The sequence below is a fragment of the Colletotrichum destructivum genome, chromosome 2, assembly GCF_034447905.1.
Source record: "Colletotrichum destructivum chromosome 2, complete sequence".
Classification (NCBI taxonomy): Eukaryota; Fungi; Ascomycota; class Sordariomycetes; order Glomerellales; family Glomerellaceae; genus Colletotrichum; species Colletotrichum destructivum.
The window spans coordinates 2,485,276-2,505,338 of NC_085897.1; the positions used below are offsets into that span (position 1 = coordinate 2,485,276).

The 20,063-nt window shown below is 55.7% G+C and overlaps 9 protein-coding genes across 9 annotated transcripts; 4 read left to right on the top strand and 5 right to left on the bottom strand.

The window, feature by feature from the left end:
- Nucleotides 1-11: 11 nt before the first annotated feature.
- On the bottom strand, nt 12-1,305 carry CDEST_02979 (uncharacterized protein). The gene is made up of 2 exons (XM_062919138.1): nt 969-1,305; nt 12-867 (listed from the first exon to the last, which is right to left on the bottom strand). Exons 1-2 carry the CDS (start codon nt 1,246-1,248, stop codon nt 200-202), a joined length of 948 nt encoding a protein of 315 aa, XP_062775189.1. The 5' UTR covers nt 1,249-1,305; the 3' UTR covers nt 12-199.
- A 190-nt stretch (nt 1,306-1,495) lies between these two features.
- Nucleotides 1,496-3,599, bottom strand: CDEST_02980 (Putative AH/BAR domain superfamily, eisosome component PIL1/LSP1). Its single transcript, XM_062919139.1, has 4 exons — nt 2,914-3,599; nt 2,822-2,831; nt 2,166-2,691; nt 1,496-2,105 (listed from the first exon to the last, which is right to left on the bottom strand). The coding sequence occupies exons 2-4, from the start codon at nt 2,827-2,829 to the stop codon at nt 1,695-1,697; spliced, it is 945 nt and encodes a 314-aa protein (XP_062775190.1). The 5' UTR covers nt 2,830-2,831; nt 2,914-3,599; the 3' UTR covers nt 1,496-1,694.
- A 127-nt stretch (nt 3,600-3,726) lies between these two features.
- Nucleotides 3,727-4,360, top strand: CDEST_02981 (uncharacterized protein). The gene has a single exon (XM_062919140.1). It carries the CDS (start codon nt 3,789-3,791, stop codon nt 3,960-3,962), a length of 174 nt encoding a protein of 57 aa, XP_062775191.1. The 5' UTR covers nt 3,727-3,788; the 3' UTR covers nt 3,963-4,360.
- Nucleotide 4,361: 1 nt separating this feature from the next.
- On the bottom strand, nt 4,362-4,845 carry CDEST_02982 (uncharacterized protein). The gene has a single exon (XM_062919141.1). The coding sequence runs from the start codon at nt 4,588-4,590 to the stop codon at nt 4,363-4,365; it is 228 nt and encodes a 75-aa protein (XP_062775192.1). The 5' UTR covers nt 4,591-4,845; the 3' UTR covers nt 4,362.
- A 1,115-nt stretch (nt 4,846-5,960) lies between these two features.
- CDEST_02983 (Putative ribophorin I) lies at nt 5,961-7,971 on the bottom strand. Its single transcript, XM_062919142.1, has 3 exons — nt 7,413-7,971; nt 6,504-7,355; nt 5,961-6,454 (listed from the first exon to the last, which is right to left on the bottom strand). The coding sequence occupies exons 1-3, from the start codon at nt 7,763-7,765 to the stop codon at nt 6,175-6,177; spliced, it is 1,485 nt and encodes a 494-aa protein (XP_062775193.1). The 5' UTR covers nt 7,766-7,971; the 3' UTR covers nt 5,961-6,174.
- Nucleotides 7,972-8,831: 860 nt separating this feature from the next.
- On the top strand, nt 8,832-11,844 carry CDEST_02984 (Putative hexokinase, ATPase, nucleotide binding domain-containing protein). The gene is made up of 6 exons (XM_062919143.1): nt 8,832-9,120; nt 10,008-10,130; nt 10,191-10,216; nt 10,279-10,689; nt 10,750-11,204; nt 11,256-11,844. The coding sequence occupies exons 1-6, from the start codon at nt 9,081-9,083 to the stop codon at nt 11,677-11,679; spliced, it is 1,479 nt and encodes a 492-aa protein (XP_062775194.1). The 5' UTR covers nt 8,832-9,080; the 3' UTR covers nt 11,680-11,844.
- Nucleotide 11,845: 1 nt separating this feature from the next.
- On the bottom strand, nt 11,846-13,340 carry CDEST_02985 (Putative arginine N-methyltransferase 2, ankyrin repeat-containing domain superfamily). Its single transcript, XM_062919144.1, has 2 exons — nt 11,934-13,340; nt 11,846-11,884 (listed from the first exon to the last, which is right to left on the bottom strand). Exons 1-2 carry the CDS (start codon nt 13,246-13,248, stop codon nt 11,850-11,852), a joined length of 1,350 nt encoding a protein of 449 aa, XP_062775195.1. The 5' UTR covers nt 13,249-13,340; the 3' UTR covers nt 11,846-11,849.
- A 745-nt stretch (nt 13,341-14,085) lies between these two features.
- On the top strand, nt 14,086-17,221 carry CDEST_02986 (Putative SPX domain, VTC domain, VTC domain superfamily protein). The gene is made up of 4 exons (XM_062919145.1): nt 14,086-14,242; nt 14,435-14,959; nt 15,019-16,635; nt 16,700-17,221. Exons 2-4 carry the CDS (start codon nt 14,507-14,509, stop codon nt 16,979-16,981), a joined length of 2,352 nt encoding a protein of 783 aa, XP_062775196.1. The 5' UTR covers nt 14,086-14,242; nt 14,435-14,506; the 3' UTR covers nt 16,982-17,221.
- A 597-nt stretch (nt 17,222-17,818) lies between these two features.
- On the top strand, nt 17,819-20,062 carry CDEST_02987 (Putative cys/Met metabolism, pyridoxal phosphate-dependent enzyme). Its single transcript, XM_062919146.1, has 3 exons — nt 17,819-18,151; nt 18,234-18,980; nt 19,037-20,062. Exons 1-3 carry the CDS (start codon nt 17,969-17,971, stop codon nt 19,811-19,813), a joined length of 1,707 nt encoding a protein of 568 aa, XP_062775197.1. The 5' UTR covers nt 17,819-17,968; the 3' UTR covers nt 19,814-20,062.
- Nucleotide 20,063: the final 1 nt, after the last annotated feature.

Genomic DNA, 20,063 nt, shown 5'->3' on the forward strand with positions numbered 1-20,063 from the left:
GGCAGTTGTCAGTTGACTTGACCAACCTATCGAATCTCATCTCTTTCCATTCATGCTTTTTGATACCCCCCACCCAGCAAAAAGAAGAATCGGACCATTACAAATTTGAATATTCAAAAACCGCCAACCAACTACCCTACGTCAAGCCCATCGGGCCTACGAAGCCCAACGTCAGCGACCCGAACCGTCCGCACCCGTTCTACATCAAGAACAACGGGGGCTGCAGTCCATTGCCGTAGAGACGATGAGGCAGCAACGGAAAGAGGACACGCCTCTCGTCGCGCCTCGCCTCGTCCTCCTTGGGCATGATCCCCTCCACGAACCTCCACGTATCCGTCACGACCACGTACTCGACCGTATCCCCCTCCCCGTGGTGCGCCCACTCCCTGCCCCCCAGCTTGCTCGTGCCTCTCCACCGCCACTCCCCCAGCTTCGTCCCCACGGCGCTCAGGTACCCTCCCTCCGTCTCGACCCCGCCCACCCCCTTCTTCCCAACAGCCAGTTTCCACCCCTTGTTCCTCTTCACGATCTTCATCATCTCGTCCTTCTTCCGCGCCAGCGTCTCGTACTCCACCCTCAGCTCCCGCAGCCCGGCCGGCCCGCGAAACCCGCGCAGCCAGTCCTCCGCCATGCGCAGCGGTTTGTCCTCCTCCCAGTGCCACCAATCCGAGTACCGCACCGTGACCGTCAGCGTCTCGGGCCGGAACCGCGGTTGCATGAAGATCCGCTGGATGTTGTGGCCCTGCTCGAGCCAGAACATCTGCGTGAACAGGCGGACCCGCCGGAGTTGGCACGACTGCCGTATCGTGAGCCGGTTGAAGAAGCGCTCGCAGCTTTCGTTGCCCGTCCGGCCCTCCGGACCGCGGTCTGCGTTCGTTAGTGGTTGACGAGGCTTGCCTGGCCCCCGGGGTTCCTGCGCGTTCATGGACGATACGTCCATGTCTCTGCCCCTGTGTTTGTGTACTTACCAAACCAAAACGCAAACTCCAGTTCCCTTAGAAAGACCGTCTGGCCCTCCTCGTATGCCAGCTTGCATGTCCGGAGGAGCGCGCTGCTGCTCCTCCTCGGCCCCCTGAACCCCGGTCTGTACCAGTACGATTCCTCAGGGTACGCGGATTTGTCATCTTCATATTGGATGAGGGCGAGCGCAAATATCTCGTTGCGGATCTCACCGGGGATGACGCTGAAAAGAGGACACTCGAGTTGGCGATCACATGTCGTGATGTCGATGTTCGACCAGTGAGCCATGATGACTGGTCGTTAGTTAACTAATAACAGCCAAGTTATATGCAACCATAAAGCAGGTTGCTGTGCTAGGTATGGGAATCCTGGCGGTGGACGACAACGCACTTATACTGACTGCTTCGGAAAGCGGGGTCGGTTACCTTCCTGCCTGCGGCTGCCTATCAAACTTGTGCTACGCCACCCACCCAATGACATTCACGACGGGAAGTTTGAAACAGCCATCTCGATTCGATATGAGCCCCTTCACCCTGGTTTGAATTGGTCTTTAATGAGTGGGTTAAGTAAAACGAATTGCTAAGCTGTGGTATTGTCATGAAATTCATAAAAAACGAGGCCTTAGGAATGATATTACACATAAGCATGAGAAGGGTGTCTTCAAGTCCAACCATCACTTTCGATATCCCCGAGACCAACTGAACAGCATGTGCATAAACACCTCCTTTTTCAGTCTAATAAGTCGCCACCGCCTCGCTCTGTCTCGTTCCGTTGCTTACAACGCTAACATCATCATTCTCCTGAACCGTTCTGTTCCCAGGCACTGAACCCGCAATGATGTCAGCGTCGTCGTCGCGTACCAAATTCTGCTTTCCCTTAGTGTTAGAAACAGAGTCGGATGTGTCAACGATGTATTCATCCTGTTCTGGGCGCCAGTCGCGCAGGTCGTCCTCTGCGTCGTTGAGAATCTGCCGGGCCTGTTGGGCATGGTGATAAGCCGGACGCATATCGCCTGGGACGACGGGAGAGTCATCAAGGAGTTGCAGGAGTCGTCGGCCATGCTTGGCGAGGATAATCTGCTTTTCGGCCCGCTCGATGGTAGCAGCAAACTCGGCCTCGTAAGCCTCCTTGAGCTTCTGTCGAGTCTACAAGGTATTGCTGTCAGCAGATGAATAATAGTGGATAGAGAAGGCGGAAGCACGCACGATATTCGTCAGTTGAGCTTCGGCCACCAGGTTCTCCGCCTCAGCCCGAACAAGCTCCTGCTCGAGCACAACAAGCCTGGCGCTCTGAGGTTCCTTCATCTTCAACCTGGCAATTTCGTCGGCAATCTTGTCCTTGCCGTCGCGGCTGGGCTGCACGCTCTTCTCCGTATTGCGGATGTGTTTCAGCACACCGCGAGCATCGTCAAGGGAGTGTGCATACTGATCCTCCTGCTCGCCGAGCTCGCTCAGGATTACACCGACCTTGTCCGAAACGTCAGAGACGGCGGCGTCGTTGGTCTGCTCGCCCCACTCGGACAACTGGGTGGCGATGGAGATGCGCTCGCGACCGGCCGTCTCGTGAGCGGTGATGAGGTTGTTCTCGCTCTTGATGATGCGGTAGAGCTTGCGCGAGAGCTCGGGCTGGACGTTGCCGCGGAGAGAATTGAAGGAAAACCCGGTGCGCTTTGTAGAGGCGTTTTGCGAGCCGTTACGGCGGTGGTTCGATCTGATGGAGAGCGAACGGTTCCTGCGATGGTGTTAGTCGGTGGCTCGAGCAGGGTTGCGCGGGTGTCTGCCAGACGTGGAGGGAGTCGCCATGGAAGACACCTTGGCGAAATCGTAGCCTATGGTGGTGTGCACATCGACGTTGGGGATACCATCGCATTTCTCGTGGCTGCGAGAGAAGAGGCGAAGCATCTTGGCGATGGTGACATTGGCCAGTGATGTATGAGGAGGATATCTCACTTACATGATGACGATTGACTATTATTGCGGATCAATGGCGGGGCACTCTGTTCTTCGATTGTGCCTTCTGAAAGTTGCCGGCGGAATATTTAAAGCAAGAGCTGCGGTGCGCGGTGAATGCGAGAAGGAGGGAACCTTGTCGCTGTAGGGGCGTGATGCGCGCGTCTACGAAGCTGGGTCTCGGACGAGGAAGGTATCTGCGTGATTCACAACTGCGGGTTTGATTCGCAGCAAGTGAGGGGCAGGATGGGATGCCGTTCGTCTGGCGATTGGAAGTTGCAGTGCAAGATGCAACAGCCGCGGTGGAACAAGGGTCAATAGCCGGCTTTAAGAAGGTCTGTTCTGTGGTCTGGAGGGCAAAAGGCGGAAACGACAGCGGCTCAGTCGGGATGGAGGAAAAGCTCAAGTGAAACAGTCATGTCATAATTGAGCTGCGGGCAGGCGGCAGTCCACACATCACAAGGGGGGAACTAGACGCAAGATGGAAGGGTAGCTCTAGCTCTAGGCTTCTTCGGGTTGGGAAGAGCAACCAGTCGGCCGGTATTATGATGTGCGAGGGCCATCCGCTTGTGAGGGAGCCAGCAAGATGCGTACAACCCAGAGAGCAAATCGACAGTAACGAAGCATGCCGAGGAGACCAGGATGTGTGGCTCCCCGAGCTAACCCCAACCTTTCCCCAAAGAACGTTTTCTTGGGGTGTGGTGACGATGATGCTGAGGATGACGACGGGGTTGGAGTTGGAGGCGTCAGGCCATGACGTCACTGCCGACACTGGGCCCTCAAGCGTCACTTTGGGAAAAGTGTTGTCCCCCCCTCCTGTTTGCCTAGCTGCTGAGTATCTCCTTGAATCCTCGCAAAGCAGCACACACCCGCCAGCACATGTTTAAGATTTCCGACATCACGGTCGTCAACCAGGCTGACAAACACAGCTTCTCGAGTCAGGTGCAGGTCGGTAGGGCAAACACACAGACTGCAGCGGGAAGAGTTTACATGCGCATTTGTTCTGCGTCCGAGTGCATGCATCAGCGGTTGAAAGATGAGGCAAGAACCTAGACGAAGAAGAAGAAGAAGAAGATGAAGAAGAAGTCACATTACAGAAAGGTATACGCTTGAATCGGGCCCGTTGCATTCGGAAGATTACCATTTCGTTGCAATCGTGCCTGCCCAGTAAACCTCACAATCATACACAAATACTTTCAAACTCCAGTGTTCGACGCCGTCGCCGTCGCTATTTCGTCTGTCCCTTCACGGTTGAGGTGATTAACCCCCTCCCCATCGTCGTCCCAGCTCCCCCTCTCTCTTTCGTCTATCATTTATCGTCTTTCCGCACCCTCCTATCTCTGAAACGTCATGCCGCTTTCTCGATTAATCAGAAGCCGCGTGGAATGGTTCCCGACTCCCGCTTCTGGATTCCCGCTTCCCCACGGCCTTATATGCTTGGATTGGCCGCCCTTCATCGGTATGTGCGGCTCGTCCGCTCATAGAGCACGGGCTCAACGTAGCTGACGCGCGGGCTGCTGGCGACGTAGGACCGCCTCACGCTCGTGTAGCTCGCTCGCGGGGAGTGGCCGTGGTGATGGTGGTGTCCGTGGTGGTGATGCCCGTGGTGGTGATGGTGGTGTCTAGTCGGGACTACCTCCTCGTGGTAGTAGTACTTGCGGCCGCTCGTTCCAAAGCACATGTTGAATCTTGATCGTGGACGTGGGTGTTCGCTCGTCTATCGCAAGGATCGTGGACCAAGGATCGCGTGTAATGTGGTTGGCGTCCTGAGTAGAACCGATGAAGAAGAGCTATTTGATAAGTAGGTAAGGTTGGTTGGCAGGTATTAGTCGGGCGGAGCTAGTCAGGTTTGTATAGCCGGACAAAGTAGACGGTGTATATGGCTAGAAGATGCAGCGAAGATTCTACTGCTTAAGCCTCAAGGCTATGAATACATTGGGCTGGAGTAGGGACAGGTAGTGGGCGACATGCTGCCTTTTATGATCTCCAGTCTTATTTCTGTCACCGGGTCCTGGGCGGCTTGGACCTCTGTCTTCCAAGTATGTTACCAAGCAGCAGAGGCATAGTGTCAAGGGAGGGGTCTCGAGCTCTCAAGAACCCATGCAATCAGTCATCCTTCCCGCCCTCCATCCATCCCACTCTAGCCTTCAGACGGAATGATTAGACCAAAGCGTGCAAAGCGGCACGACGGCCCTCACCGAAACCCTGCGCGCGTGAGAGCTGGTTGGTTGGCTGGATCACGTCGAAAGGGTGGCTCAGCTTTCTGCTCTTTGCGCTTGAGTAGGCTCTCATGGCCTCACTTCGTGGGCGACGCAGCTGCCCTGGTTCCGATCCTTGCTCCAATGCGGGACGCTGGCATTGGGCCTGCCATCCTTGTTCCAGGACGAGACCACTGACCAGCGTGTCTAGACCGCCGTGTCGAGCGGTTCTCAAGCCAGGGTCTCCCCACCTCGACTCCTGGCCCGCAAGACTTATTCCAACAGCGGGGAAGAGTTCTCAGGGAATTGGTATTTGTTTGCATTCAGGCGCGGGCAGCGAAAAGGGTCCAAAAATATTAAAGTTGGCGAGATGTGGCTTGCTTTACTCACAGGTTATGTATCGTTTCGAAAGAAAAAGTCTCTTCAAGTATACCTCGCTGCCTTAAGTTTCAGCTCCTGAGCACCGCAAAACCCATGTCATCGGTCGTTGCAACGTTGCCAGCCGTCCCTCCAAAGAAGAGCAGGAAACGAGCGAATCCGCCGTGAAGTGAGAGATGGCCCCAGGCAAAGCTGCGGATAATGTTATACAGACTTACTCGCAGCCTACGATCTCAACTTCATGGGATCGACCTGCTTGATGACCTCGTGTTGCTGTCGCTTGTGGAAACGGGAGTTAAGATCTGATCTTCTCATCTGGTCCACTCACACCGCAATCACGTTTTCCGTCAGCCCACGACGTCAGCCTGCATCCTCCCGACAGACTTTAGGGACTATTGGCAGGGATGCCTTCGAGAGGGCTTCCCAATACATACTGTACACCTCGGCCAGAGATATACCCATAATCTCGGGTCATGCCAGTCAATATCTATGATCAGCACAATTTGACATGCAGTATATCGTAAGGAATCACTGACAATCCCACTGTAAATCGGGATCAATCTTTCAGTCCAATCATAATTCTCTAAAGCCATCGGTTCCGCTTTCTGCTTTTAGATGCCCGTCTGATGATACATGTACAATGCTACCTAGGAAAGCCACCATCCCATTGTCTAAAGACGCTACCTACTCTAGTTCTTGCTTGAGATCTTGGGGTTCAGACCTCCAACGAGCCAAGCGGCGACAAATAGAACAACCGTGCTGCTAAAGATGACAATAGGCTTCCGCAGGGCCGAGACCACCGAGTACTCGTACGAAACAATCACTTCCCGGTCACGGAACTCGTCTACTAAGTTGTTCGCCTTGATGGTGACAGATGTGCGACCGACAGTGTCGAGGTACGTCTTGTGGACACCGATGGCTGTGTCCGTGATGGCGGACTGGGGAAGGCTGGTGTAGAACTTGACATTTCTATGCAGAATTGTTAGATGTGAGCAGCCTAGGGTCCGACTTGACTTACGTTGCTCCCTCTGGCAGAAGGATCTGCAGGTTGACCTGGCCGTACTCGACGCCCTCGGGCTGCTTGGGACCCTCCAAGAAGGGGACGTTGACAACGTACTTGCCAGCCTCGACAGTACGCACGAAGTTCTTGGCGTCCGAGTTCCAGCCAATGGTGAAGGGGTACTTCCAGCCACCGAAGATAGGGTAGCGCGGCTTGATCTCCAAAAGAGCCTCACGTTTGTTGCTGCGGAACTTCGATGTAGAGACGTTGCCGATGACATCGACAAAGTAGGGATCGGCGCTTCCGACCTTCAACGGGAACTTCAATTCCTTAAGGGCGTACGTGTTGGGGTTGTAGTACTGCGCCTGCGCCCACTTGACTCGGTTGAAAAGCTTGGACAGGTTCGCGCCGCGGTGGTAGAGCTCGTATCGCTCCTCGAAAGCCACATTTCCACCCCAGTGGCTGACTTCGATGTCGCGGTCGAGCCTGGCGACATGAGTGACGGGCTTGGTGAACTCGAACCGCACCTGAGCAGCAGCAACTGCGCCAGCAGGCTTTTCGTCAAAGGGACCGTAGACGAGCTTAGCTCCCTGTTTCTGAGGGAACTCCTTGATGTCTCCGCTTCCGGGGAACCTTGTGTAGTCGGGAATGTTGGACGAGTGGGACTTGACCTCGGTCTTCTGCTTCGAGGTGACGTAGGCCGATGGCGCGTACACGGAGAAGTCGTAGGCGAGGTACTGTTGCTCATCTTGGGCGATCGACGCAGGGAGAGGATTGTAGGCCCGGAGGAAGTAGTAGGAGATGCTCAGTGTCTGCTGGCCGCCTGCCTTCAAGGGCGTAGGGAGCCGGATCTTGAAGTACTGAGTCTCACTATTTGCATGTCAACATAGCCCTTCATAATTCAAGGATGCATCGATCTTCACACACCTCAGGGGGTCGATCTCGACGGCGTCGACGGCAAACAGACCAGTTTCGGGGTTCTTTCTGTCCTTGGTTTCGAAGCCTCCGATACGCGACATCTGATTGGGGGTAAAGGGTAGATAGTATTCATCTTGGGGTTGCTTGTCAATGTTCTCAATCAAGACATTGATGGACTCCTTGACGTAGTTCTTCTCCAAAGAGACGATGTGGACAAGGTTGACGTTCTTGAAGACCTGGGGCGGCTTGAAGTTGGTGGGCAGGTTGACTTCCGACACCTTGTCTGCCGCACTCGAATCGGAGCTTGCGATGACCGGGGAGAGCAGGCTCAGAAGGCCGGCGGCAATGGCGAAGGCTCTCATGATGTAGGAACTTCGAGGAGGATGCTCATTGACAGAGCGCTCCCGGCAATGAGAATCGAGGATGGAGAGGAGCAGTTGTTAAGGCGCAATTGGGACTTTCACTCCATGCCGAATTGATGATCTGGCTCCTGAGACAGCTACCCCCAGCCAAAAGCTTACGGAATACGTTGCTTGACGCTGTGCACGGGCCATGAGAAGCTGCAAGCTGTCGGATCGGGGTAGGGTTAGTCCGGGAAAGGCCAGGAAACTTTGAAGGTGTAGTGTTTGTAGCTCCTCCCAGCCATACACCAACCACGTTGGAGTTTTCACTTGGCTTGGCACGCGGGGCTTTTCTCACCAATGGAACCTGGCTAACTGACCAAGTATTAGTGGGGTAGGTAACTTCCTTTTCTCTGAGCTGCGAGTTGTCCCTCAACAAGACGTCACACACCGCAAGCTCCGGACTTTTGGTGCCTTTGAGGAATTGGCTGGGCTCTCGAAGACCGCAGCGGCATGCCTAAAGTTTCCACTCAGAAGCTACCCGATTGTTTATTGTACAGAGAGTTGGAAAGAGTTATTTGGCATCAATACACATCATATGTTGATGGATGCGGAAGACAATGTCCATCATACTGTTATATCTTAGGTCAACCCTAAGGCAAAGAAAGGGTCCACAAACAGTCATCCACCTACCTAGGCCTAGGTAGACCATCCCAGTTCAGTCAAGTCGCTGCAAATCTCGTGGTATTTAGCTAGGTATCCTTAGGGCGAGGGTGAGGCGTGGCATGACGGCTATGATCCGCGGTCCAGTGGGACAATGGTAAAAAAGGTACCAAGAAAAAATAGTGTCGGTTATGTGTCTGAGCTGGGTAGCAAAGCATGGCATGACTGGCTCAGCGGTTTCGGAGATCGGGAACGGAAGACTCGACGTGAAGGCAGGGGTAGTTGAGGTGAATACTCATGTAGTAGTGCAATTATTAAGTAGCTGGTGCTGACTGAGTGAGTGAATGTGAGGGAGAGCTCCAATTTGGCGGCAGGACCTGACAAGGTCGAGTCCACCTGAGTTTGAACCTCTTACTTCCTCCCCCCTCGAATGGTCCACGCCTCTTCACCTTTTCCTCAACGCTGCTTCCTCACCCGACACACGCACACCGACCGTCCACCTACGAGACACCATCGGCTCAATTTTATCGTGGCTTTTTTGTTTTTTTTTTGCATACTTCTGAGCTGTCGACAGCCTTATCGTTGCAGCTCCTTCTCACCACCTAGAAGTCCAATCGCTACCCCTCACCACCGCCAGCCTTAACCCCGCCACCCGCCAGAAGCTCCAGTCAAGATGGTTGGTCTCGGTCCCAAGGTTCCGCCCAGTAGGAAGGGTAAGTACGCGATCACGATCCATCTCCCCCCTTCCCTTCATTTTTTTCTCCGGAATCCCTGGAGGCATTCGAACGGTGGGGCAATGGAGCCTGCGGCAGGTATTCGACGTTGAGATATTCTTCGAGATACTTCGATCTTCGAGAGGGATGGCAGCTGGGCTTCCCCATGCCCGTATGGCTAGAATGCCGTCACACCCTCCCAGTCATCCTCAACGCCTCACCGTCCTATCCGTCGCCTCTTCGCACCACTATCACCATCCGAGCCCAAATCTGACAGAACGTCTTACCCAATCGCCCCGGAGAACATGATGCGCCACAAGGCTGGCCCGCTAAGCAGCTCCCCCCGGAGCTACCCCAAGCCTCGGGGGTAGCTGGCCAAGTGCTATCTTGGGCAAGTGCAAGCCAACTGGCGTTGAGTTGGGAAGATGGTCTCACTTCATTAGACATTCCCCCACCTTATCCCCAGCTTTCTTCTTCTCCCACTGCAGCTTTGGGTATAAACAAGCTGGCAAGCGCCGTTCCAGTCTGCCCTTTGTGTTGACCGCTACATTGCTTGCTGCTTGCCTGCCATTGTTTGCCCTCTCTCTTTTGTCTCGAGACCTGCAAACTTGATTTCCCGTTCACGACTGCTCGCTGTGTGATACCCTCACACGAAAAGAATCACGCTCTAGCTCCAGTGTGGCAGCTCCAGAAATTCTGAAAGCCTGACCTCAGAGTGCCATCACCATGACCATGGCTGACAAGGAGATTGCCCCGCACACCAGGGAGAAATCCTACCACCACACCAACATTTTCGTTCCTTCACGTCAAAGCAAGCATCATTGCTCCAGTTGCTCCAGTTACTTTTAGGTTTGGTTTAGATTCGCTAACAATGGGTGATGTCTTAGGTTCAATGGCCGATGTGCCCAAGGATCTTTTGGCTGAGGTTAAGAAGTTGGAGGAGCAGTTCACTGTCCCCACTGAGAAGCTCAAGCAGATCAGCAAGCACTTCATCTCGGAGCTGGAGAAGGGTAAGTTTTGCAGCCACATGTCCACTTTTCGAGATATCAGTAGCAGCTGACAAACCACAGGCCTCAGTGTTGATGGCGGCAGCATCGTACGTTACGATGGATTTTACTGCTCTTTGTTCACTGAACACCGTTCTAACCACATTGACAGCCCATGAACCCTACTTGGGTCATGTCTTTCCCTGACGGCTACGAGACTGGCACCTACCTGGCCCTTGACATGGGAGGCACCAACCTGCGTGTTTGTGAGATTACCTTGACGGATGTCAAGTCTGAGTTCGACATCATCCAGTCCAAGTACCGCATGCCTGAGGAGCTCAAGACTGGACAATCGGACGAGCTATGGGAGTACATTGCCGACTGCTTGGCCCAGTTCATCGAGACTCACCACCCCGACCACCCTCCGTCCCAGAAGATCCCTCTTGGCTTCACCTTCTCCTACCCTGCCACTCAGAACTACATTGATGAGGGTATCCTCCAGCGCTGGACCAAGGGCTTCGACATTGCTGGAGTCGAGGGTAAGAACGTCGTTCCGTTCCTCGAAGCCGCCCTTGCTGCCAGAGTAAGACCTTCAATGACCCAGGATGTTGAGGATTTTAGCTAGACGCTGACAACCATCTAGAACGTCCCTATCAAGCTGTCTGCCTTGATCAATGACACCACGGGAACCCTGATTGCGTCGGCTTACACCGACACCAAGATGAAGATTGGTTGCATTTTCGGCACTGGCTGCAATGCTGCTTACATGGAGAACTGCGGCTCCATCCCCAAGCTTGCTCACATGAACTTGCCTGCCGAAACCCCCATGGCCATCAACTGCGAGTGGGGTGCCTTTGACAACGAGCACAAGGTTTTGCCTCGTACACCCTACGACATCATCATTGACAAGGATTCTCCCCGCCCCGGCCAGCAGGCCTTCGAGAAGATGATTGCGGGTCTCTACCTGGGCGAGATCTTCCGTCTGGTCCTCGTTGATCTGCACGACAACAAGGCCGTCCACATCTTCGAGAACCAGGACATTGCCAAGCTCCGCAAGGCTTACACCCTGGACTCGTCCTTCTTGTCCGCCATCGAGGAGTAGGTTTCTCCTGAATGAGTATGAACCCCGTCATGTCTAACGTTGCGTAGCGATCCTTTCGAGAACTTGCAGGAGACAAGCGACCTGTTCCTCTCTAAGCTGAACCTCAAGGCCACCAGACCCGAGCTGGAGCTGATTCGCCGCCTCGCCGAGCTCATTGGCACCCGCGCTGCCCGTCTCTCTGCCTGTGGTGTCGCTGCCATCTGCCAGAAGAAGGGCTACGAGAGCTGCCACGTCGGCGCCGACGGCTCTGTATTTAACAAGTACCCCCACTTCAAGGCCCGCGGCGCCCAGGCTCTGCGCGAGATCCTCGACTGGCCCGCCAAGACTAGCGCTAAGGAGGAGGACCCTATCGAAATCCTCGCTGCAGAGGATGGCAGTGGTGTTGGTGCCGCGCTGATTGCCGCGCTGACCCTCAAGAGAGTTCAGCAGGGCAACATGGCTGGCATTCTCAACCCTGAAAACTTCAGATAGCTTTTGAAAATGGTGTATGAGTCGCGGGAAGGGTGTCCGGGGGAAAACCCGGCAAAGAACAAGCCTTAGACCGAGTGTGTTGTTGAACTTTCCATTCAAGTGGGCTCTATGGTTATGTCCATTAGACCTATTAGATAGCTCATGCAACCGAGTATTCCTAGTACCAGAAACTAGCCCATGAACGTGCACGTTGGTAGCCGGTACTCTGTGTGATGTTAGCGCAAATGAAGAGGCGATGTTGAGTGTGAACTTACTGTCCAAAGTCCAGTACCGACGCTTTACGCCCTCCCATTCACCTGCACCGGCCTCCTCGAGGCCCTTCATGTCGACGTCCAGCTCATTCCACTCGATATCCAGGCCGGCATCGGCCATGTGCATCTCCACCACCTTTGTGTACACATCGTAGCATATCCTCCGGTCTGCGCCCAGTCCGTTAAAGAAGCTGAAGCGACCCTCAAAATCCATTAGGCCGGGGATGAGCTCGGTGAAGAACATCTTGAGCTGGCCGTAGTCCTCGCCAAAGGTGTCGAAGTAGATGGCGTCGTAGACCTCGCCGGCCTCGAGCAACTTAGGAACGACATCCTGCCACTTGCCGCGGTGGATCTTGAACGCGCCATCCTCGGGCCCGCTCGCCTCCCAGGCGGCGCCGAACTTAGAGTCGGGCTTGTTGATGTGCTCGAGCACCTCGGGATGGGCCTCAATGACGTGGTGCCGCAAAGGCTGCGTCTCGTGGAACATGGTGTCGATGATTCCCATACCGAAACCGACGTTGAGGATGCGCTTGCCGGCGGGCAGGCCGGGGAGGATGGCGTCGACGCTCTTGCGCATGATGTCCGTCTCCCAGGCCATCATGACGCCGTTGCCACCATCGTCGACGAGCTTGCCGTCCGAGTAGGTCAGGTTCGAGCGGAGGTACTCTTCCGAGTTGAGGCTGGGGTCCTCGATGGCGGGCGGTACGAACTTCTTCTCCTTGGTCTCGGTCTCGGCCTCGGCCTCTGCCTCAACCGTGGTGGCGTCTGGCACCTGGACCAGCTCGGGGGCTTCCTCAGGATCTTGCGCGGTCCCCATTCTCTCGAGGTCGGCCTCAAATGCCTTTATGGCGTCGGCATCGACGACCTCGACGGCTTCGTCCTCGTCCATTTCGGAGCCCGACGACAGCTGCTCGTAGCCATCCAGCAGACCGAACAGCAGCTCCGCGCGCACGCCGGCTTCGACGCAGAGCTTGTACAGCTCGGCCTGGCCCAGGCGCAGGGCAACGCAGCCGGGAGTCTCGTTGTTGGAGTCGACGTCGTTCCAGATGGCGCCGGAGAGGAAAAGCTCCTGGACCGTGTCCTTGGCCTCCTCGACCTTCAGGTCATCCTGGTCTTGGGCGGCGGGGCCGCAGGCACGGATGGCGGCGTGGAGGGGCGTTTCGCCGGTCGTAGGGTCCTGGCAGTTGGCCTTGCCGGGCTCGTCGAGGATCTTCTTGAGGGCGGACTTGTCGTGGCTCCAGGCGTGCAGGAGGATCTCGCGGGCCTCGTCTGGGCAGTCAGCGGTGATGCGGCCTTGCATCGAGTCGTCGAGCGCCATGGTTGCGGAGCTGAGGGGGTGAGTCTTGGAGAAGATGGCTCAAATCAAAGGGTTTCCGGGGGGCACCAGAGTCTCGATCGGAAAGAAGGGAATCGGGTCTGAGGACGGCTTCGATCCGGATCGGCGCGTGTGTATGCGTTTGTGTGCGTGTGCCGGGGGGGGCGGGCTCCGTGATGCGGCAGGGAATTCGACATCTCGGCCGGGCGGCGCAGAACTTTCGCTTGCCGCGCCCGGCCGGGCGTGCTTCCCCGCCGACCCCGCCATCACAGCGAGAAAAAAAATCGAGTTCTCATCCTGCAAGTGCTGGACGCTGTGAACCGCTGTGACGTCTGTTGCACGTGCATGTTTACCGTTCGCAATTGGCCAATGGCCCCTGCGGTTAGTTCTGGGTACCGGCTGGACTAGACCCAGACTGCCCCAAGCTAGGCTAGGTCTGAGGTAAACTTTACTGGGTCGGGGGTGGCCACATGCTATCTGTACAGATACTGTTCCGTAGATGATTGCCCGCCTAGCCTGCTAGCAATGGACCGAAGGGCACACATGAGACGGCAGGGAATTTTTCTGTTGGTGTATAGAGGTAATACAGCTAAGGAAATTCCAGGAACCAGCACGCCAATGGGGTGATGCGCACTCGACTGACTATATCAAGGTGGGAAATAGAAACGACGCAGTTGTGTCAATGTTCTATAACCACTGTGGCACTGACAGGTATCATTCAATGCAGTGCAGAGCCAGCTGCGTGAGTACCTACCTGGGGAGGTAGGTAGATACCTAAACGTAGGTGGAACACTGCTGCAGGCAAGGTGCGTCCCCGTCCGAGCCCCTGTCCGAAGCTTGTCTCGTAACTGTCGGCCGCCTCGCATAACATTTGTTGTTTTGCCCACCAGCACCTGCACCTCCCGACCGCGCCAGGCGAAAGCTCCCAAACCTACACACATTTCTGCAACAGCTGGAACATTTCGTGAAATCGGCAACACGGCGCCATCTGTGCAAGGTGAGACCCCCCTTCTGCCGCGAAAAGTTGTCAATTGACTCCACCGTCTCCTGGAGAGTGAACTATATACTCGTCTCAATCCACCCCAACATCCCCTTACTACCTCGGTCGTCCCCAGCCCAGCCGCTCTATTTCTGCCATGGTACAATTCGGGCCGGGCGAATACTGATGCTGATTGTTTACGACACAAAGACACAGGAACAAACTTGGCGATCGAGTTTAGCACCTGACAACTCCTGGCGCGCCCGTCCCGGCACCGTTATCATGAAGTTCGGCGAGCAGCTCCGTTCGAGCATCATTCGCGAGTACCAATGGTACTACATCGACTACGATGCCCTCAAGGCCGACCTGAAGACGGCCACCGGCCCCATCACGTCTAGCGACGACGACAACAAGGGCAAGGGTGTGAAGCGAGAATGGTCAGAAGAAGACGAGGGCCGCTTCGTCAAGAAGCTCGAGGCCGAGCTCGACAAGGTGCACACCAAGCAGCAGGTCAAGGCCATGGAGATATCGCGGCGCATTGCCGTGAGCGAGCGCGAGGTCAAGGGCGTCGTCAACCGCCTCAACGAGCGTGGCCCCCGCGAAGATGGGCCGAGCGAGGAGGAATTTATGCTGCTGGAGGAGGACTTGAGCGACATCATTGCCGACGTGCACGATCTCGCCAAGTTTGTCCAGCTGAACTACACTGGGTTCTACAAGATTATCAAAAAGCATGACGTGAGGCACCCCGCGCAAGACTGGTGGAAACATATCGCTGACAAGAGGGGGGGAAATAGAAACTCACTGGCTGGCACCTTAAGCCTGTCTTCGACGCCCGACTCAAGGCGAAGCCGTTCTACAAAGAGAACTATGATGCTTCTGTGGTGAAGCTTTCAAAGCTGTACGACCTGGTCAGGACGAGGGGTAACCCGGTCAAGGGCGATAGCGCCGCCGGTGGCTCTCAGGGCAGCTTCGTTCGCAACACAACGAAGTATTGGGTCCATCCGGACAACGTGACTGAACTGAAACTCATTATTCTGAAGCATTTGCCTGTGCTGGTCTTCAACGCAAGCAAGGAGTTTGAGATTCAAGACTCAGCCATCACGTCCATCTACTACGACAACCCAGAAACATGGGATCTGTACGAGGGCCGCCTTAAGAAGACTGAAGGCGCCGAGGCCATCCGCCTGAGATGGTACGGCGGAATGCAGAGCGAGAACATCTTCGTCGAGCGCAAGACCCATCGAGAAGACTGGACCGGAGAGAAATCCGTCAAAGCGCGATTCTCGGTCAAGGAAAAGAATGTCAACTCGTACATGCGCGGCGAACTGCTGCCCGCGGCCCTCTTCGAGAAGGCGCGCAAGGAGGGCAAGAAGCCCGAAAAGCAGATTGCCGAGGACGAGCGACTCGCGAAGGAGGTGCAATACTCGGTGCTCAAGAACGGTTACAAGCCCGTGTGCCGCTCTTTTTACAACCGTACTGCTTTCCAGCTGCCTGCCGACGCTCGAGTCCGTATCTCCTTGGACACGGAGCTGACCATGGTCCGCGAGGACAACTTGGACGGCCGCAAAAGATCTGGTGACAACTGGAGGCGCATGGACATCGGTATTGACTTCCCCTTCTCGCAGTTGCCCCCCGAGGACATTGTGCGCTTCCCCTACGCCGTTCTCGAGGTCAAGCTCCAGACCCAACTCGGCCAAGAACCCCCCGAGTGGGTTCGTCAGCTCATTTCCAGCCATCTCGTTGAGGCCGTGCCCAAGTTCTCCAAGTTCATCCACGGAGTTGCCTGTCTCTTCCCTGACCGCATCAACCTGCTTCCATTCTGGATGCCGCAGATGGACGTGGATATTCGGAAGCCCGTAACGCACGACTTCGGTATTCACAGACCGAATCAGTCAGCGACGACTACGACATCAGACGACGACGAAGATGACGAGTTGGACTCTGACGATGAGGAAGGCCTCTTGGTTTCCAGCAACAACGGTGCCACGAATGGGGAATCAAGCGGCCAGGGCGCTGCCAGAAATGGAGGAAACGGGCTTGATGTTGAAGGTCAGACCGTTGATACAATCGCCGCGGTTGACAATGAGGATTTCCTGTACGATTCGGACGAAGAATATGATGCCGATGAAGCCCTCGAGGAAGCCAGGAGAGTTGGCGGTTGGACGTACTACTCGGCGCTCGCCTCCACGAAAGCTCGCGCTTTCGGCGAACGTGCCGTGAATGTGCTCAAGTGGGCTGTGCCTCATCCTCGCGGTTCTGATATCCCCCGGCGCGAACTGCAGACGCAGCTCTTCGGCTCGGGACAAATCCAGACGAAGAGATTCAAGGCTCCCAAGGGAAAGAAAATATATGTGCCGGTCCGCGTCGAACCCAAGGTTTACTTTGCAGCCGAGAGAACCTTCTTAGGTTGGGTAAGTGGACCATTCTTCTTGCGGTTGCTGGCATTGGAAGCTGATCGCTGACTGACGACAATAGCTCGAGTACTCCATCTACGTCGGCACCGTGGCCGTCACGTTGCTCAACTTCGGCTCCAAGCCCACCACCGCATCGTTCATCGTCGCTGGCGTCTTCACCCTGCTCGCCATCCTGTCGCTCTTGTACTCCGTCGTCATTTACTTGTACAGGAGCAAGGCTATCCGCACACGGAGGGCCGCCAGATTCTATGACAAGTGGGGGCCCAGTGCGCTCTGCGCGTCCCTATTCATCGCCGTCTTGCTTAACTTTGCGTTCGAGGGCCGGGAGCGCGAGTACTGGTGAGAAACAGACCATGCGGGCTGGGGTATATAGCATCTTGGGGTGAAAAGCGACTTGTACTTTTAACGGTATCGTCTAAATCAGTCAGTCGGCACTGGTGGTTTCTATTTGTCTCTTGTATATGTCTGTTGCGATGTATTATGGTACATAGCGTATTTCACGTGGAACTGAAGACACCTTGTACTTTACTCTCTGAAGTCTGGGGGGAAATGCAGAGTAGAGTAATTGGATTTCTAAGCTATCAGATGGCATTTAACAGAAGGTGACTATTGCTTCTACCCCCAGCTCTGCTGCTATCAGTGCTGCTGTGATTGTCCATCCTGAGCAACTACATAGTTTGGCCAAGGGAGGAAGCAGTTAAGCAGGTTTATCATGCTGTCAGGCTCGTAACCTCCCAATCTCGACAGCTACGAGGTTGTGATTGGGAGAAGCCTGTCGTGGGTAGCCAGACGGTTGGATAATCAATCAAATAAGCAAAACGCGATTTCGATCATTGTGATGAGGAAACTGAGCAGGAGGCAGAATGCAACTAACTGTCGCATCCCCCCCCTCGCGGCGCAAAATTAGAGACCAAAAGATAAAAGACGGGAAAATCAGAAACGCACCCAGAGCACGCTGACAAGCCTGCAACTGGTACCGTGCAGTTGGAGAGAGCTCGATGGCCGTTATGAAGCTGAAAACAGCTTTAGGGCTTCTATGAAGCTTGTCCAAGAAGAGAGCTGCAGCGGCTGAGGGCGTTTGCCGAGTGGTTGCATTTGGCCAGAACACGTGGAAATCGCCGTGTAGTTAAATGCCCCTCTCGAGCTAACGTTCTTGATAGTGCGAGACGCGGGGTCATCATCTAAGGACCCGTCCACTCCCTAACCTGAGGTCAGTATCAGCCTACTTTTATGTCCTTGGCCAGTGGCATATACAAAGGTATCATTGTCACGATCACACCCTTCACAATTAACCGTCCCACCTTCACTTCTAAGACCCTAGGCGTCAACCATGCCAGTTCTGAGGCCGACCACTGAATGGGGCCACTGTATGCCCCCTGAGTCGGACTACGGCATCACAACCTACGCGCCAGGCTGGGATTCGGCAATCAAGATCCGTGATGGCGACCCGGCCACCATGGCCCGCATTGTGCACCTCTACCCCAGATTTGGTCCCTTCGGGCCCGTTGCCAGAGTCAGTTGTTGTGTTTGCCTGCTCCAATCGTACATACATACGAAACTTACAATATCGAAACGTTGTTGACAAGGAACCCAAGGCTCTCAAGGCCATCTGTGCCAAGATTCAAATGCCCGAGGGCCACGGCGCCCTCTACTTCACCTCTCCCGTGTCCTTCGCCGCAGTGCGCGCCCACGCCCTCCACCCTCACCGCAAACAGCACGTCCTAGTTGAAAGAGATCTGGGCTACCGGTGCGTCGATGTGGGCGACGTAAGGCTGTACCTCGTCACGTATCCCATGCCCAAGACACCCGGGGTCATCGGCGCCTGGCAGAACCCCGGGTTCGGGGTTTCCATCCGCCTGGCGGAGAAGCTACTGCGAGACCTTGACTCGCTGATGGAAGTTGAGCTCGAAGCGCACTTGCCGCCCCCGTCGACGGAATATCTGCCCGAGGGCGAGGCGCATGGGAAGCTGAGGGGGCGCATCGCGGGGCTCCTGCGCAGGGCCGCGATCGACCCGGAGAACGCCAGGGCCAAGAGCAAAGACGTGTTTCTATACCCCACGGGGATGGCCGCCATCGCTGCGGCGAACAGGACGATCCAGGAGTACCGGCCCGGCAGCGTCGTGGTTCTCGGCTGCGCCTTCCGTAGCACCTTGCAGCACCTCGAGGAGTCCTCGCCGCGTGGATACAAGCACTTCGGACCGGTCGACGCAAAGGGCCTGGGTGTGTTTGAGAGCTGGCTCGACGAGGAGTTTGTCGCAGGGAAGGGCGTGAGCTATGTCTTTGCCGAGTTCCCCAACAACCCCTTGCTGGGAAGCATTGACATCGGACGCCTGGGGAAACTTGTAAGTGCCGATTTCTCCGTTCCTCGGACGCATCCGCTTTTAACAACAGATACAAGGCGGAGAAGCACGGCTTCATGATCGTTCTCGACGACACGGTCGGCTCCTTTGCCAACATCGACGTCCTCTCGGAGGCGGACATCCTCGTCTCTTCCCTCACGAAGTCGTTTTCGGGCTACGCAAACGTCATGGGGGGCAGTACCGTCCTCAACCCCCTTTCGCCACACTACCCGGCTCTCTCGTCCCTCTGGTTCGAAATGTACCACAACGAACTCTACGTCGGCGACGCGGAGGTCTTGCTTTCCAACTCGGACGACTACCTCCCGCGCACCGCGATCCTGAACCGTAACGCCGCCGCCATGGCCAAGCACCTTCACGCCCACGCCAAGGATCCTTCGACCCCCGTCGCCAGGGTTCTCTACCCGTCCCTCCTCCCGGACTACGAGGTCTATAGGTCCCGCCTGCGTAAGCCAACCCCTGGACTTCCGGAGCCCGCCGCGGGGTGTCTCATGAGCGTCGAGTTCGACTCCGTTGCTGCGGCGCGCGCGTTTTACGACCGGTTGGCGTTCTACCCGGGCCCCCATCTCGGCGCCCACCGCACGCTCAGCTTCGCGTACAACCTGCTCGCCTTCAGCAAACACCCTGACGAGGCGGCGTACCATCGGTCGTACGGCATCCTGGAGGAGATGGTGCGCATCTCGGCGGGCCTGGAGGACGTACAAGACCTGCTGGACACGTTGGACGACGCACTGGTTGCTGCTCGGGAGGCCAAGGATAAGTTGGCGGAGGGCTGGGGGACGTTGGAGGCTGCTGCCGGGTCGGGGTTTGCTGCTTGACGGTGAGGCGTTAGCACCATGACGATGCGGTTCTCGTTCAGAACGTAACATCGGTTATTGGACAGCTGCCGACTTCGCAACAGTCGCAAAATATTGCAGAAAACCAACAAGTCGATCCGAATGTACCCCGATCAGATCGCGTGTGAACGAAGCAGGTCGGTGGGTGCTGTTCTCCAAGACACATTGGTCAGGATGGACGAAGTGAGATAGTATAGGGTTTGTCTGACATTTCATCCCATTACGTGCCCTC